The following is an 18,758-nucleotide window of genomic DNA, read 5'->3' as shown; positions in this document are numbered from 1 at the left end:
AGCAGGAGGACGGATCTCATTGCCAACCAGAGGCAGCAGACAGCGATAAACGTGAGCGAAGCAGCAACAGAAGCAGAAGTCAGAGCAAGAACAGAGTGGCGGACTCCCCCGCTCACAGAGCAAGCGCGCTGAATGCTTTGGGGCAGGAGGCGGCTTGTGGAGTGGGGTGCTTCTGGGCCCTTCACCGAGGAAGCTGGCCTTGCTGACGCATGGAAGTGGAGCAGAATGCCTTCAGGCAGAGGCTTACATGAGTCAGGTGCCTCTGGGCACTTAATTCAGGGAGCTGGGTTTACTGACCCACAGAAGCTGGAGCTGAATGCCTCTGGGTTCAAGCACACAGTGGATTGGCCTTTGGGCATCTATTGGCATTCCTGAAAGAACTTTTTTTTCTTTTAAATCATTTTATTGGGGCTCATACAGCTCTTATCACAATCCATACATCCATCCATTGTGTCAAGCACATTTGTACATAAGTTGCCATCATCACTTTCAAAACATTTTCTTTCTACTTGAGCCCTTGGTATCAGCTCATTTTCCCCTCCCGCCCTGAAAGAACTTTGTAACATGCCCTAATGATAAGGTGACCAGATTTTAACATTGGTAATGCGGGACAAAAGCGGGACACCATTGATAAAACTCATATCCTGGCAAAATAGCCACATGGCAGCCGAAAACCCGTATACCCTAGCTTGTCATGCATTCTTTCCAAAAATCAGGACTTTTCTTAAAATGCCATGGGATGCGGGAAAAATTGTTAAAAATCTGGACTGTCCTGCCAAAAGCAGGACGTCTGGTCACCTTACCTAATGAGCAACTCTAGCCTAAACATTTCTCACTTGCATTACAACCGGTTCACTTCTGAAAGAAACACTTTAGTCATACATCTTGCCTGTGGTTTTTGTGTAGGCGTTGCAGTGTATATCAGAGCCTGGACATAGAGAATGCTACTTAAGACAGCACAAGCGCCACATAGTAATTGTGTAAATGTGGACAATGTGCTTGCTTCCTAACAGGTAGGGATACAAGACCAAAAACACACACACAGAAAACCACTTGCGGCCATCCAGTTGATTCTGACTTACATTGGCCCTATAGAACAGAGTAGAATCTCCCCTGTGGGTTTCTGAGACTGTAAATCTTTAGAGGAGTAGAAAAACTCATCTTTCTCCTTAGGACAGGCTGGTGACTTTGAACGGATGACCCTCTAGTTGGCAGACCAATGTGTAACCCACTCCACTACCAGGGCTCCTAGCATCCTTTCCTTATCATGCGTCCAACTAGGCAATTCCTTAGGCGTTAAACTAACTCCTACCTTCCTATGAAGAGCTTTTGCTTTGAGTAACTGATTGGAACATAAAAGCTGCTTCAATCTATGGGTTTTTTTTATCCAAACAAAAGCCAAAATGTTCTCATTACCTTTTTTCCCAAACCACACATTCCTGTGAGTGTGGGCCACTGCACTGCGTGGATACTAACTAAATGAATAGCCTCTTCTGTAAGGATCACCACAGAGCTGGTTCCTGTGTCCCAAATGTCTCACTTCTCCACCCTGAGCTACCACTCCATCACCTTTAACATCAGCTACTCCCACCCCCACCCCCACCCCTATTCTTCCTCCCAGTTTTGGGACTGGTAACTCCCTGCAACTACTCGCAGAACTCATTATTAACTGTACTTTTAGTCAAGTGGTTTATTAAGGTAGTAGCAGGACCGACTCAGGAGGCAGTTCCTTGGTATGACAGCTTCTTGTCCTTTGTGCTGGACTCTGCTAGGATCCTCCACTGCCACATCTTGTGAGGCCTTCTCATGGCTCTAAGGGTCAGTACATCCCACCACACCTGTCTTGGTTGGTCTCTTCATTCTTGCTGTCTCACATGCTAGATTCAATCTTGCTACTGCTGTGCTGCAGTCTCTTGCTGTCTCACATGGTACAGCTCACTTTGCCTCTGTCTCCTGGATCTAGGAGGAGCTCAGTGTAGGAATTGTGGGTTAAAAAAGCATGCTCCACTGCCAGGTCTTCTCTCTTAGTGCCTATTAGGTTCTCCTCTGTCTGGGCTCTAGCATCACTTCTTTTAAGCCTATTGGGATGGCAAAACTCACCAATCCCCTCAGTAGGGTTCCATCCACCTCTTTTTCATGGTCCTCATCCCATAGGGTTCCACGCACCTTACTGGTCTTATGGGCAAGCTGTCCAACACACATGGTGGGCCACAAGCAGTTTCCGTGCACAGTCCCACTCATTTGGTAGGGGATACTCATTGCAACACAATTTCGCTAAGAAAACTATTGCTAAGAAGGCAGCAAATGCTTACCCCATCACACAGGAGAGGGTGAACTGTAGAAGGAAAAGGCTGTCAGCCCAGCCTTCAAAATCCAATGCCTGTAAATCACAAGAAAGCATTCCATTTTAGAGCAAAGCCTTCAAAATCTGCTGTTGCATTCATTAGCCAAACTTCTTTCTATGCACCTGCCCCATCATGCACACTCATACATTCCCCTGCATCACCGAAGGGAGTGAGGTTCAAGAATGCCATACAAATAGCTGGAGCCAATAAGCAGTTTCAATAGGCTTCCCGTCTCCTTTTCTAAGGGTAGTGTGCGTAGGCGCTATGTAGCTCCTGGTTGGTGCCAAGAAACCAGTCATTTGTTTGAAAGCACACCACATGTGGCTCGTCTCAGCATTTCTCCCCAGATGGCAACTGAAGTGCTGGCATTCAAGACTTTTTCAAACATTAAAATTTACTTTCTCCTTTAAAATCAGAATGAACACATATGTCCTTAATTACACAAATTCAGCTGAAATCTCCTCACAAATGGGGAAAAAATTGTTTTAAACCACTTGGTTCTGAAAGCAAGAATTTCTATTTTTAAGCCAAAGGAAAGGAGGAAACGTCCATCTCCTCGGTCATCCACATGGGAGCTATCCTCTCTCTCTTGTATACGTGGTTTCTCTTGCAATGGGAATTTAATAAACAGTTGTGAGAAACATTCTACCTTTTGCTCTCTCTGCCACTTCAACACAAATCTCCGGGCTCCAGGCTCCAGCAAGACTCGGCTCCCGTGGATAGGATGTTACAGGCAGCTTGCCACTTGCTGCCCTTTGCCTGCAAAGCCCTCCCTCAGAGCATGTCTGCCTCCAGCCCCAAGCAAAACTCAAAGCAGGAACTTTGTGAGGCATTTCCAGATCAAGCGCCCCTGTGCCTCACAGGACTCGTCTCTGCGGCGCTTCACTCTACGCTCGTCTACAGCCAACTCTCCTCCCCTTGGCAACTTCTGATCTTTGGTTTTTCCTGTTCAGGAATATTCCATATATATGGAATCACACAGCATGCGCTAATTTACATCTGGCTTCTTTCATGTCGCATAATGCTTCTGGTCATCAATCTTTCTTCTTTGGTCAAGTATGCGGTCTAGTTTGGGGGGCAAATTTTCATACAAGAGTTGTAAAAGTTCCGTATGTATTCTGGAATCGAATTCATGAGCATATGTTCTGCCAGTATAAGTTTCACATTATACAATGTGGCCTGCTTACCTAACAGTGTCTTTTGAATAGCAGCCATCTAAAATGTTGGAGTAGCTCAATTTACCAATTTTGTCTTTTATAATACTGCTTTTCTACAAAACCTGTGCCTAACTCAGGGTCACAAAGATTTCTTTCTTCTAGAAGCTTTATAGTTTTAGTGCTTACACTTGGGCCTGTGATCCTTTCCAAGTTAATCTATGTATACGAGTGAAGTCCATAAATGATATAAAAATTCCACTATCGTGTAACTCCATTTATCCACAGACTTGTTGATGCCCCTCATATTTGATCAGGTATGGTCGAAGTTCTTTTTTTCCCTTATGTAGTAAGGATGTCAAATTATTTTTACACCATTTATGGAAGAGGTTAAGGAGCCCTGGTGGTGTAGTGGTTACAAACTGGGCTGAGCTCCAAAAGGTCAGCATTTGGGAACTACCACCGGCTTCTGGCAGAAAGGCTTGAGGGAGAGGGAGAGGGGCAGAATGGGGCTTTCTACTCATGGGAGAGTTCCACCTGTCCTATAGGGTCGCTGTGAGTCAGCAATGGCATGAATGATGGCAATGAGTTTGTTTTTTCATTGTTATAGTTGAAGACATTTTTTTTAATCAGTTTTATTGGGAGCTCTTACAGGTATAACATTCCATAGTTCAATCACAACAAGCAGTATTGTACCATTGCTACCAGAAGACATTTTTTACTATTAATTAAATTATCTTGGCATCTGACAAAAACCCCCAATGATCTGCTTCTCGGCCTAGTTTCTCTGTCCTGTGTCATTGGTCTAAATATTTATCCTTCATCCAAAACCACAGTCTTGATCATTACAGCTTTAGAAAAGTGCAAAAGAACCAAACAACTCAATGCCATCAAGTCAACTCATAGTGACCCTTTAGGGTGGGACAGGAATACCTGTGTGGGTTTCCAAGACTATAGCTCTTTATGGGATCAGAAAGTCACATCTTTCTCCCTTGGGGCAGCTGGTGGATTCAAACTGCTGACCATATGGTTAGCAGCCCAATTGGGAACAAACCCACATCATCAGCAGGGCTCCTATTCTATAGCTTTCCAAGCAGTCTTGAAATGAGGTAGGATAAATTTTCCAGAGTTCTTCAAAACTGACTTGACTTTTCTAAATCTTTTGCAGTTCCATATAAAGGATCAACTGGAAACATCAAATGTACATACTTCATAGGTGCATAAAATTTACATACAGAGGGATTATTCCTTTAAACGTCTACCACTTGTCATCAGGATGTAGACTTGTAGGCAAAACTGTCCTTTTCCCTCAAACAGGACACCCAGAAGGCCCAGTGAATGGGTACTTTGCTAAACAGGAAAAACAAATACTTAAAAACAAAATGAAACTGCAGCTGGGGAGAAATCTGATAAAGAGCTACTGTGAAAACAAGGAGCTGCCTATGCACAACAGAATCAGAAGGGCTCTCTGCCAAGGGCCTGAAACGGTCCATCTTCACGGTGCGGCGGCTGCTGTTACAGACTGCACATAGGAAGGACACCTGCCTGGGCGCAGTCTTGGGTCCTACAGGTGCTGGCAGTGTCAGGTCCCACAAGCTAACACACATCACAGTGGTGAAAGAGTGTGGCACAATCATTAGACCCTGGTTCCATGGACCTGCTGTTTCCTCAGGAGCCTTAGTGGCACCGCAGGTAAGTGCTTGGCTGCTAACCAAAGGGTCGGCAGCTTGAATCTGTCAACTGCTCCCCAGGAAAAAGATGTGGCAATTCTATCTGTCAGACTGGGTCACTCCAAGGCAGAAGCAACTCCATGGCACACAAGCACAATCTTGTGACAGGAGACCTCTGATGGCCCAAAGGGTTAAACACTTTACTACGAGCTGAAGATCCAACAGTACCTCAAGGCAGGCCTGACCATCTATTTCTGACAGGTCACAACTTTGAAAACCTTTTAGAACAGTTTTACTCTGTGTGTACCGTAAGGTAAGTGGGAGCAGGAATGGCCTCATTTCAACTAACATCAATCTAGGGACAGTGTGGACTTCCTTTATACACTTTAGTCACTGATATGCCCGTTACCTGCCCAGGAAAATGTACTAAGCAAAGAGTCACCGACCTATCAGGAATACGAAATACAATCTGAAGTACAATTGACACACTGTCTTGGTATTTTGAAACCTGCCTGTTATGAAAGCCCAAAATAAACCTCCCACTTAGTCTCTGGACTTTGTGATATAGGGCTGTTGAATACCATGCTCTTTTGAAAATTATCTCTCCAAAAACTTGAGAAAAATGATTGAATCCTTATCTTAGAAAGTAAAGTGCTGGAATACTTGCGACGCAGAAGACTATGTCTGTGGAGTATGTGATCGGAAGGCTCCTTTCCTACCCAGGGAAAGGCAGGCTGGGTTCCTGGAGTCTAAGGTTGGGAGGGGGGGGGGCACCCACCAGCCCCTGCACTATGGGAGCCAGCTGCCAGTTTCTGCTTGGCCTCCCGCTCCAACTCAGGTGGGGGTGGGAAGGGTCGGAACTCAAATACGCTAACTGCCTCTGCTTACTAGGTTCTGCCACATCTGTGAAAACATAGATAGGCATCGTGGCAAAACCACACACAAAGCCTTACCAACCGCCTCACAGGCCTTTCATTTAAAAGTACGGCTACTGGGGAGCACCGGAGGGGAGGAGAGAGGGAGGTGAGCAGGGAGCCAACAATGATGGGTACAGGGGAATAAGAAGAGTTCTAAAATGAACTGTGAAGAGAGTGTAGCTTTTCTGGGTGTGTTTGATCAATCAAATTGTATCTGAGAGGAATTACTGAGAGGTGAATGACAGGCAAGGGTAATAGTGGGGTAGGAGGAAAAAATAAATCATATATATAAATATAAATGTGTATACTTTGTGTGTGTGTGTGTGTATATATATATATATATATAATTATAACAAGGAAGCAGATGGACTTTGGGCCTCAACTCAAATCTTACCCCTGTACAAGAATGGTTTGTTCTAATGTGGCACTGTATGATACCCACCTCCCTGACAAAATAGGTGCATAAGCAAATGTGGTGAAGAAAGCTGATGGTGCCTGGCTACCAAAAGCTATAGCCTCTGGGGTCTTAAAGGTTTGGAGTTAAATAAGCAGCCATCTAGCAGGGAAGCAACAAAGCCCACATGGAAGAAGCCCACCAGCCTGTGTGATCAGGTTTTGATAGGAAGAGGTATCAGAAGTTCAAAAAGCACGCATGCAAATTGTTATGAAGGGGACTGTATGTAGTGGAGACCCAAAGTCTGCCAGCAAGACAACTGGACAGTCCCTCTTAGTAGGTAGGGCCTTATGGAAAGGAGGATAAATCCAGGGTGCGGTGGGGCACTGATGAACCACAGAACTATCCTCTAGTTCTTTAAGATTTCCTCCCCTTACTGTGATGGTCTATATGTGATCTACCTCATTGGTCAAGTTAGATTTGTGTATGTTCGTTTGTACATTTAAGATTGCTCGATACATGTTAGTCAAGATAGCTGACCCCTCAGAGACACTGACAGGAGTAAGGTTTCCCTGAGGGAAATAAAGGGGGGGTTGTTGATAGCTTTGCTGATTGTATAACCCCACCCCGATGGGACTGAACAACAGAGCTGTATGGGAAGAGAAGGGATATATTGGAATTTCTAAGGTATGTCAATAAAAATATTATTTTTTAAAAAGGAAAAACCAGAAGAAAAAATAATAAAAGCAAGGCCTCAATGGTAAGAGTGGCTACTTTGTCAGGGAAACGGAATATACAAGTGAAAGAACTGAAGACTGACTGACCCAACCCGCTTGGATTTACGGCTTACAGCAGCAAGACTCAGGTGGCAGAGTGCTGTGGTCTCCGTCGGGTGGAGGGATTCAGAATCTGAGCATCCGTCTGCCTGAGTCACAGAAAACCAACACAAACCCATGCCCTTCAGTGGTTTCTGAGCCATAGTGACCCTTGATAGGGTTTCCAAGGCTATATCCAAATGGAAACGACGGCCTCACCTTCCTCCTCAGGATTGGCTGGTGGATTTGAACTGAGGACCTCATGCTTAGCAGCCCTACGTCTAACCAAAGTGATTCATGATTCATAGTGACTCAGAAAGAGTTAATAACTATGGAGCAGCTAAGCCAACACCCTAATTTTTCCCCCCCTCTAATTTCAGTCAGTATGTGCTTAATAAAAGACCCACACAGCTACATGATCTGTGTGGTACCATTTTCCTGTAAAACTCATCTGAGCCACGTAATCCAAACAGTGATATAATGAAGACATTATACAACGTACCAACGCATACAGTGCGAGCCTTGTGAGGTCTACAGCAAGGGGTCTGTTTTTCCATCCCCACATGAGAACACCTAGCTGCGGGTGCTGCCAGAAAGCCAGGCTCTTCCCCGAGACGCTGAATCACTGGCTTGTGCTGCAAACCTCCCCTCTGAGAAGGAGCAGTGAGTAAGTTTAACCACATTTTGCATTAACTGGTGCTTTGAAAGCTCATGAGTCAACTGGTATCTATTCCACTTTGATCTGGTTTAACTGGATCGCTCTTATTAATAACCAGCCTGTTTATGCATGATACAGAAAAAGCAAAACAAAGCAAGGATGATTTGAAGTTGGAAGACATCTGCTTTTAAAACCTTCAGGGCTTAGCCAAGTTGTGGAGAAACTGGGACTCCGTTGCGTTGCTGGAGGCAATGTAAAACTGCGCAGCTGCAGGGAAAACAGCTGGCTGATTTCTCCCAAGGTTCATTATTGAAGTGTTGTATCAATCACCCTCTTCAACAGAGTGGAAATGTTCCAAGGCTGTAAATCATTGGAATCAGATGGTCCCATCTTTCTCCCTCAGAGTGGCTGTTGGGTTCGAACTGCTACCTTATAGTTTGCGGCTTAAGAATATATCTGTGCATGTGTGTACATACACACTCTTGCACGTATCTACACATAACCACATTGGTTTGGTTTCTCATGATGTTTCCAAGGCTTTGTCTATGTGCTCGCTGGGATGAGTTATGCACTGAAACTTGCCTTCAAATCTTAATGGTAATCTTGTCTTTTCATCTCTACCTTCTACTCCAAAGCTGTGTAAGCCCGTGTTCGCCCATCCACTGCTTTGCCCAACTTCTGCCTCCTGGAGGAGCTGGGTTTCAGAGCCCTCTTTTTAAACTGCTACCCGGTCAGAGGTCTTGTGCAGCGGATATACCCAATGCGATGTAAATCCAGCGCCCGTGACCTCTTCAGCGTGCTGAAAAGCAAGAATGTAACTTTGAAGACTAAGGAGAGCCCAACCCAAGCATGGTCTTTTCCACTGCCTCGTGTCCATGTGCAAGTTGGATCCGGAATCCCGGCTTTTGAATTGCGGAGCTGGAGAAGAATACTGAACGCACCATGGGCTGCGAAAAGAACACAATGTATCTGTCTCGGAAGAAGCACGGCCAGAGGGCTGTTCAGAGGTAAAGATGGTGCAGCTTTGTCTCACGTACTTTGGCCAGGCTGTCAGGAGAGACCAGTCTCTGGAGAAGGACGTCACAAGATGGACTGACACAGGGCCGGCCTAAGAACAATTAGGAGGATGGTGCAGGACTGGGCAGTGTTTCATTCTGCTACACAGAGGAGCTCTATGGGTCAGAACCAAGCTGACAGCAGTAGCAGCAGCAACATCCTAGCAGGGGGAGGTTGTGCTCTGCTGCTCACTAAGCTTGGCAAGGAAATTTGGAGAAAAGTAAAGTGGATCTGAATGGGCTTGTCTCAGCTTCCCTGTCACTGAGTCCACACCAACACACAGTGACAACTGCTCTAAGGCTTCACAGAAGCAGCCAGCCAATCCTCCTCCACGAGTGGCTGATGGGGCTGAACCACCAGCACTGCTAGCAGTCTAGCTCTGGACTACTGTTTCACCAGGGCTCTGTCTTCCACCTACCTTAGTTGTTTTTAAGATCCATCAAAGCAAAAGTCACCTTTTATAGAACATTTTACCTTTTTCTCATTTCTCCTTTCATAAGATAGAACTTTTAAAGACATTTGCATGATTTTATTAACAAAAATAGAAATAAGTAGGGAAGAGTCTCCCTCCCATTCCCAGTACCCACCCCAAACCTGATGGTCACTTTACTAATTACATGTATGTTCTTCCAGTGTTTTAAGTACTAAATAAATTAATAAAATATTAAGTGAATATGTGTACACTTGGATATATTAATAGATTTCTCTATTTTCCACAGGAGGAAAACAGTGCTGTACCTTACTGCTTCATTTAAATAATGCATGTTGGAGACTTTCCCACTCAGAACATGGAGATTCCTGTACAGAATGGCTTCTAAAGCCCATGCTGGGTCCGAAAAGCAGCCAGTAAATGAGCACAGTGTATCAGTGCTGCTTTCCAGAGCCCTGGTGCCATCGTGATCTTGCGTTCATATGCGAGCCAGTTTGGAACTACTAGTCACAGGAGAAAGATGGCGCTTTCTACTTTTGGAAGGAATTAGTCTCGGAAACCACAGGGGCAGTTCTAGCCCATTCTACAGGGTCACTATGAGCAGCCATTGCCTCAATGGCAGTGAGTTTGGAGTTTCACGGGCATCAGGGAGGCGCTGAACTCTTACCGGCTGGAAGAACGGCAGCCTCCTGTCCAAAGCTCAACGGTGGTTACAGACAGAACTGGAGGTTGCTGGTCTTGTGTGTTCTGGCCCTAAATTCTCTCCATGGTACCGCTCATGCCACAAGGACCAGTCACACCTGCCGAGTAAACGGCAAAGTCCCACATCTAGCACGGGTTGTTACAGAAGGAGGTAGGGTGGGCAGGCGGGCAGCGAGAGCCCACTGGTTTGAGAGTCAGGAGATGCAGGGTCTAGTCCTAAGCTCCCTCTGGGCTCCAGGTTCCTCCTGGTAAAATAAGAGGTGTGGACCAGACCCTCTCTAAAGTCTCTCCCATGGTCTCCAGCACTGGCCTCCACCTTCTAATCGTACTGGCCAGTCTGGTCTTGGCAGTCTTGTTGCTAGTTCCTCTTGGACGGGGGTTTTTGTTTCCCATTCTCATCTTTCAAGGTCCAGCCCACCTGGCCCTGGTATACATCTTTCCCGAAAGGTACACACGCCCTCAGCCTAGATTCTTCTCTCTCCTTAGCCACACAAAGTGCTTTCTAATCTCTTTCAGTTTAATACCTGCACAAACATACCTTATAAAGAGGCCTTCCCCAGGCATCTTCTTTAAATCAGCACTTCCCAAGCATGCTCATCCCTGGTTTCCTTGTCTTCCTATCATTTATTAAGTAATTCTATCTCAGTCCGTTACCATGCACACTCCATTAAAGCAGGGACTACCCCTACCCCACCCCCTGGCCCCCTCAAACCCCAAATAGCACCCATATATGTACCCAATAAATATCCAAATGAATGAAAGAAATATGACTGCAAATAGTCAAGTGGCAGCACTACGGAAACTCTTATTTATAATGCCACGCTTCTAACCATGCTGAGATACTTCTCAGTCAATGGTTCCATAAGAAAGCCCTGCCTGACCGTCCCAAATGAACGTGGGAGAGGGGGAGGGAGGCAGCAAATGGCCGTGGGAGATACAGATCTGGAGTTACGCAACCTTGAGCTATCTCCAACCTTTATAAAACATATAATCACGGCCTTAGTTTCTTAGTGCTGCTATTAAAAACATACTGCAAGTGAGTGGATTTAGCAAACACTTTTTCTCATAAGTGGGGTTCCCCAGAGTAGAACTGGTCCTTGGGTTTCCGTGACTATATAAATCACTATGGGGGAATAAAACCTCATTGTCCTCTCCATACATGACTGGTGGGTTTGGACAACTGACCTTGTGGCTAGCAGCCCCAAGAGTAGCCCACAAGGGCTCCTCTAAGCTCATTCGCTGCCACTCAGTAGATTCAATTCATAGCAACCCTATAGGACTAGGCAGGAATGACACTGTGAGTTTTCCGGACTGTAACTCATTTTTATGAGAGTAGAAAGCCTCTTCTCTCCCAGAGGGGCTGGTGGTTTCGAACTGTAGACCTGGTAGTTAGCAGCTGAACACGTAACCACTGCACTACCTTTATGGTCTCCTAGTTAAGCTGTTGTTAGGGGCCATTGAGTTGGTTCCAACTCAGAGCGACCCGCGCATAAAGAATGAAGCACCGCACGGCCCTGCACCATCTTCATAACTATTCCTGTGCTGGAGCCGCTGGAGCACTGTCAGCCCATCTCATTGAGGGACTTCCTGTTTCGCTGCCCCACCACTTTACCAAGCATGATGTCCTTCTACAGGGAGACTGGTCTCTCCTGACAATATGTCCAAAGTATGAAAGAGGAAGTCACCAGCCTTGCCTCTACCTCTTCCAAGACTGATCGGTTTGTCCCTTTGGCAGTCCATGAGACTTGCAACATTCTTAGGTCAGAATTAATTAGTTAAGTCAGAAGTCCAGATTCAGGGCCCCGCAGCCTCTCTAGCCTGTCACTGCTGGGTCCTTGGGAATCTCCGCACAGAGCCTGCCTTTCCATTTGTGCTTGCATGCTTCTATGCCTGATCTGCTCTTTTTTTTTTTTTAAGTCAGTCATTTTATTGGAGGCTCTTGCACCTCTTATCACAATCCATATATCAATTGTATCAAGCATATTTGTACATATGTTGCCATCATTGTTTTCTAAACCAGTGGTTCTCAACCTTCCTAATGCTGCGGTCCTGTAATACAGTTCCTATTGTGGTGACTCCCAACCACAAAATTATTTTCATTTCTACTTCATAACTGTAATTTTGCTACTGTTATGAATTGGACAACCCCTGTGAAAGGGTTGTTCGACCTCCAAAAGGGTCACGACCCACAGGTTGAGAACCATTGTTCTAAACATTTACTTTCTATTTGAGCTCTTGGTATCAGCTCTTTTTCCCCTCCCTCACTTACTCCCACCCTCATGACCCCTTGATAAATTATAATTATTTTCATTTTCATATTTTACACCAACCACTATCCTCACCCGCGGTTTCTTCCCCACCTCCTCTCCGCACCTTTCCCCTACCATCCTGGTATCGCTACTCCCATTTTTGTTCCTGAGGTGGTTATCTGACCTGGATTCTGAGTGTCCTGAACTCTTATCTGTACCTGTGTACATGCTCCAGCCTAGCCCACCGTGAAAGGCAGGACTGGGGTCATGATAGTGGGGGGTAAGGAAACCTCAAGGAGCCAGAGGAATAGTGTGTGTTTCATCAGTGCTCTACTGCACCCTGGTCGACTCGTCCCTTCCTTGTGACCCTTTTGTGAGGGGATGTCCCACTGTCTACAGATGGGTTTGGGGTCTCTGCTCCGACACCCCTGGTTCTCAAAAATATGGTTTTTGTTTGTTTGTTTGTTTGTTTTGGAGCGTCTGATGCCTGTTACTCGATCCCGTCAACACCTCATGATTGCACAGGTTGGCGTGCTTCTTCCATGTGGGCTTGTTGTTTTTCTGCTAGATGGCCGCTTGTTTAACTTCAAGCCTTTAAGACCCCAGATGCTATATATTTTGATACCCGCGCACCATCAGCTTTCTTCACCACATTTGCTTGTGCACCCATTTTGTCTTTAGTGATCATGCTGGGAGGGCGAGCATCACAGAATGCCATGTTGTTAGAACAAAGTGTTCATGCGTTGAGGGAGGGCTTGAGCAGAGGCCCAAAATCCATCCACTTTCTCAATGTATTGCCATATAAATATGTGTACCTAAGCCAGTACCTCTATTTTTATGAATATATTCACATAGGTGTACACCATTGTTTATACCTCTATCCATAGCTTTGCTGCCTAGATCTTGCCTTTGTTTCCTTTTACCTTCTTCCTTTCCCACCATCATGCTCACCCTTCTTCTGCCTCTTAGTACTTCCTCTCAGCTAGATTGCTGTTGCTCCAACACCACTAGGATCTCTACATCAACCTCATTGTTGATTTTAATTCCCTAGTTCCCGAGGAGCATACAACACCTAGGGAAATTAAAATCAACAACGAGGAAGACGTAGAAATGAACAACTGATCCGTTCTTTTTATATCTCAAAAATGATAAGGTATGTGCAGCACACCCTGCATTGATATGGCCTCGTTATAACAAAGAACGCTCTATTGTCAAACTGTATTATATCAGCAGGTACACGGGTTAGGGTTACAAGACATCTGGGAGGGGTCAATTCAATCTCTCACAACCACCCACCTCATAAGCACATGGGAGCTCTGCTGTTGGAGTATGAGTTGGCATCCCCCGGAGGTAAGGCATCTCCAAAGGCCAAAATTAGGCTCTAATTGTTCACTTAAAAACAGCTCTACACAAAAAATAAAATATCCAAAAAACAAAGTGCCCACTCTAAAAATGTCATAAATATATATGTGCATGTTAATTGACACAACACATAAGATGGCGGGAAAGCACAGTTCTAATGGTTCTATAATGAAAATACACCTGACTCACTAGCAAACTCTAACCTGCAATCCTGCCACTCACACAGTGTGGTCCCTTTTTGCCAGAGTTTCAGGCAAATGGACGTGTGACTACTGTCACTGGAATCTTTGTGGAATAAACACATTGAAAATCTCTTAAAGGATACTAAGAGTCTTCTGGAAACTGTTGGATATTTATGGCTTCTTCCCATCGTTAATCAAAGCAAACCACTCAACTATCTCTCTATTCAGTGTCTCTAACAACCCCCCAGAACAGGGTAGGATGACCTACTGCACTTAGTGCATAAGAAAAATCAAACCCTACTTCCTCTAAAAAGTCAACCTTGATAGTCAGCTCACACCCATTTCTTCCTAGTGAATGCCTAAGTGCTTAGTGAGCAGGGAGCACTTTGGTGTTAGCTCTCAACCCATCTCTGCACCAGGCAAAATACCTTCCTCGTGTGTCAAAGGCTGCAGTCATTTTATTTCTCACTTATCCCTAAGAAATCTCAGTATAAGGCTTTCTTAGCCAAGGGAAGCTAGTCAAAAATACTACGCCGAATTAAATTCAAAATGAAATTGCAGTGACTTATTCCATAAGCAAAACACTAATTAAATTGTAAAATTGTAATGATGTGTCTCATAAACACAAATGGGATTTATGAACAAAATCAAACTTAGAACTCTTCTCAGCTTCAAATTTAATTCATAACCTGCCAGAACACCGGCGATGGTTCATCATCACCGATATTTTATTTTCTCTACAGGCAAACCCCCATGGGGCATTTGACTCCAAACACCAACAAGGAGATGAGGTGGATCCAGTTCCTCTTTATAACCCCAAATACACTTCCCTCACAGTTTATTGCTGTTATATTGTCAGGTCTACTCAAGTGGACCATAAAGCCCTCCACGGCGAGAGCACCTTTTGCCTCTTACCATCCAACACAAAGAGGCACAACACCAACACTTCCTGACTACTTGAGGGTGGGCGGGAGGAGAAAGAGCATGAAGCTCAAATAAGCCAGAGTGTCCAATAAGTACCGATAACTGTTTTATAGGAGCCATAAGACTGTGCATGAGTGGACATGGATGTAAGCCTAAAACGCTGATGGGGGTTTGATTACAAAGCAACGAGTTCAACTTTGGTAATTAGTTTACCATCCAGCCGGGAAGTGCTCTGGGCGTTCTTTAAAAACACAATTCTTCCAAACTAAACCTTTCTTGACCTTTGCCTGGCATTTTCATTGGGGAAACAAACAGACTACTCAAATTCCACTCCTCTGCTTAAAAATTAAGAAAACTTCAACTTCATCCAAATATAAGTGGTGAGTAACTTTTTATACTATATAAGTCATTCCTAATTACAATGAAACATTCTAATTGAATATGAACTACTGAGCTTGAAAATATGCATGAAATTATGCTGAAAACTCACAGATTGTGCTGTAAATTTACAGATCACTTATAGGGAAATTAAAATCATTTGGGAATGAAGAAATGCATCCTCCTTCAAGTAGCAAAAATCTCTAGTCAAGGTTTCGGTTTAATGAAAATTCCCCCTGAGGTAAATCCTTTGAGTATCTATCCACATTCAGCTTCCTTATTTTCTCACGTACTAATTGCCTCAGGACATAGAACCATGAAGAGGCTGACCACTTGATGCCCCAAACCTGAAGAGTAGGAGCCCCTTCTGCCGGAGTGTGCTAGAAAAAGACAAAACACCCTAGAGACCACAGTCACTATGACTGGGGGTGGTGAAAGATAGTGTGAGGTTAATCAAAATACTGGAAGTATTAACATAATTTAAAGAGCTTGTTGGTTGGAAATCCAAAATGGAGCTTTCTGTAGCAGCATGCATCAGCCCCCTCCCTTGCAGTAAAAATTCCTTATAAGCTTCATCAGTAGGGATGGTCTTCTACCTTAGGGATGTGGTAAGCAAGGCTACCAAGAGAGGAATGAAGCATCCCCCATGGAGGTAAGCAGTGGAGCATGGTGCTTTGGGGCCTGGTGGTCTGGTAAATGTTGAACTAATGATAAGTGGGAAAATGTATATACAGTTAATTGTTTCCTGTGATCATTGCAAAACCTGTGCTTTCTCACATGGCTTGGGGTGTTGTTTCCTGTGATAATTGTAAAACCTGCTTTTGGTCACAGGGTTTGGGGAATATAACTTGCTTGATTTTCACTGGATTTGCAAAGCAGTCTGGAGCAGCGAACCCCACGGTTGCCTTCTGTCACTTGCTCCCAGAATAAACTTAAGAGTTTCTTGTGTCAACATGCTATGTCTTTGGCTGAAATAGGGACAGGTAATCCTGGGTCCTAGCAACAATTACTAGTCAAGCTTAGTTTTACATAAATCCTGACGCTACTACCCAGTAATTGTATGACCTTGGGCACGTTACTCAGTCTCACCAAACCTCTTATTTCCACATTGCTAAGGTATAAATAATGCAAACATTATAAATGTATATAGGAACGAGCTCCCTAAAAACCCCAAACACATCATCATTGGCACCGAGTTGACTCCAACTCTTGGTGGCCCCACCATGTCTTGCGGAGTTGAACTGTCCACCGAATTTTCAGTGGCTGATTCTGGAAGTAAACCACCAGAGAGTTCTTCCAAGGCATCTCTGGGGAGATTTGAGCCAATCAACCTTCTGGTTAGTAGCTGGGTGTTTCATTGTCTCCACCACTTAGTTCCTCTCCTTATTCGGTCACAGTTACAAAATATTTATTCAACACTCCTTAGTAGTCAGAGCAATGGCTCTGGTTTCTACTTCAGGGCCATGTTTGTGTCTGCTAGCAGCCAGGTCACGGTTCATTACAACATTCACACATGCATTCAAGGTCATCTGTACCAGGTCTTTAAAGGAAATAGTTCTTAATGGGAAACAAAAAACAAAAAAACAATTTGTTGGCAATATAATGGTTTTCAAAAACCTTTTATGTCAGCTCCTGTGACGTGTGGGGTTGGCAGGGCCATTCAAATGAAGAACCAACATACACATTCAGACCAGGTTAGCAGCTAAAGGGATCATTAGTCGAAATCTTGGCACAGAAATCCTTGGCAGAAGTCTGGAGTTCTATTTAGTTTGCAAATCTCTGTGAACTTCAACAATATGGTATCACTTTTCCCCTATGAATGTGGCCTCCTTTTAGAGGGAAGTTCTCCAGGCTTATTTTGCTATTCCTCTAGTCTGTATTTATTTAGCTAAATATTGTAGAAGAGGGGCAATGGGGAACAACAGCCTGAGCTTTACGCCAGGAGGACAAGTGTGCATCAAACACAAAGCTGCTCATGAGGCCCAGCATCATTTGACTTAGGATAAGAATTTTACTTCTTAGGATTTTTGTTCATTTGTTTGTCAAGGAGAGTTTTTTTTAAATTTATTATTATTATCCCTATTTTGTAGTTCAGGAGAAATGTGACATTTCCCTTCCTCTATCCTTCTGGCACATAAAAAAGGACACGAGTTGTCATGCACTATTTTTATAATGACAAGTCGGAGCTATTTTGAGCCATTTTGGTACTATCCGATACTTATGTCCAAAAAAAAAAAAAAAAGAAGTTAGCATGGCATTAGCAAGTCAAAAGGCAAACTCCCAGTTTTGGTCACTTAATAAGGTCTAACTTTGAGTCATGAATCATAAGGCAACTCATCAACATAAGCCATTAAACTCTAGTTAGAAAGTCTTACCTTTTGTGCATCTCCTGTGAAATATGCAATGCCCAGTGTGGGCAGAATCATGAACAGTGCATTATAATAAAGCAGACCATATTTTCCCAGCTCCTAGGATAGAGAATAATTAGGTGTTTTATTCAACTCTTTTACAAGAATATGCATATAATCTTAGGCAACCTCCATTACACACACACACACACACACACACACACACACACATCATATTCTAAGAAAATTAGCCAATTCAAACTTTCAAACACATTGAGAAATAATATAAGCTCTCAGAGGAAAAAAAAGAAAGCAAATGTGAAAGATTTTAAATGTGCTTGAGGTAAATTCAAAGTGATTCAGCTCAGAGAAGTAAAAATGAAACCAGAACGATGAGATCATTTGAAACATATATGCATGTATTTATAGGTGCACATCCCTGAAACCCTTCTCTTCTCAGAATTGAATCGAGTCATCACGTTAGCCTGGGGTTTCTCAGATGCTTTGACAGCTCCACACATACAAGTCAGACCTGAAAATGCACTGGTGAGATACCGTGAACTTGAAGACTACTTCGGCCAAACTCCTAAAAGACAGTATGATTAGCTGTGGCCCCAGTTCCTACAGAGCAACCAAGGATAGTCACATTTTCAAACACACACAGCCCAGAGGAACTCATCGCCCATCTTTGATTCACACCCTTCCAGGACACCAGGGAAGGCAGAGACACTGAAACGGGCCATAGTTGTGGGGGCAAGGAATGAAAAGAAGGATGTGATGTCTACCTAACTTTTGTGATTTGGAAGATCGCTAAATGTAATAAAAAGCATTGAACTACCTTTTCAAAAGCAGCTTTGAAAAGCTGGAAACACACCCGATCTGATCCCGCCAACCACACTGAGGCAAAGCACTGGGGGAGTGCAGTGGAACAGCAAGGGAATAGAGCGGCAAGGTCCCCAGGGAATGCTGAAGGTGGACTGTGGGGCCAGAGTGTGGTGCCCCAACAGACTGGACTGAAAAACACTTCTAAAGGGCAACAAATGATCCTTGAACTACTACAAGCTTTTCTTTCTTATTGTGTTTTGTTTTGGGTCATTGGTTTGTTGTTGTTTTGTTGTACATTGTTGCTTGGTTTTTCTCTGTCTTGTTTTTGTGCATGTTATTATCTCCGCAG

General features: G+C 44.2%; 1 protein-coding gene across 2 annotated transcripts in view; it reads right to left on the bottom strand.

Annotated features, from left to right (window-relative positions):
* Nucleotides 1–18,758, bottom strand: part of SLC35D1 (solute carrier family 35 member D1) — a 54,806-nt gene that overhangs the window by 24,055 nt on the left and 11,993 nt on the right. For both annotated transcript variants that reach the window (XM_045291955.1, XM_004699354.2), the window contains 2 exons: nt 17,612–17,704; nt 2,313–2,380 (listed from right to left, as the gene is read on the bottom strand). In XM_045291955.1, coding sequence (XP_045147890.1) covers nt 2,313–2,380; nt 17,612–17,704 — 161 coding nt within the window. The remainder of the gene's footprint in view (nt 1–2,312; nt 2,381–17,611; nt 17,705–18,758) is intronic.

The sequence above is a fragment of the Echinops telfairi genome, unplaced genomic scaffold (genome assembly GCF_000313985.2).
Source record: "Echinops telfairi isolate 266 unplaced genomic scaffold, ASM31398v2 ScPeMD7_443;HRSCAF=831, whole genome shotgun sequence".
Classification (NCBI taxonomy): Eukaryota; Metazoa; Chordata; class Mammalia; order Afrosoricida; family Tenrecidae; genus Echinops; species Echinops telfairi.
This window is presented reverse-complemented; position numbering and strand designations above follow the sequence as displayed.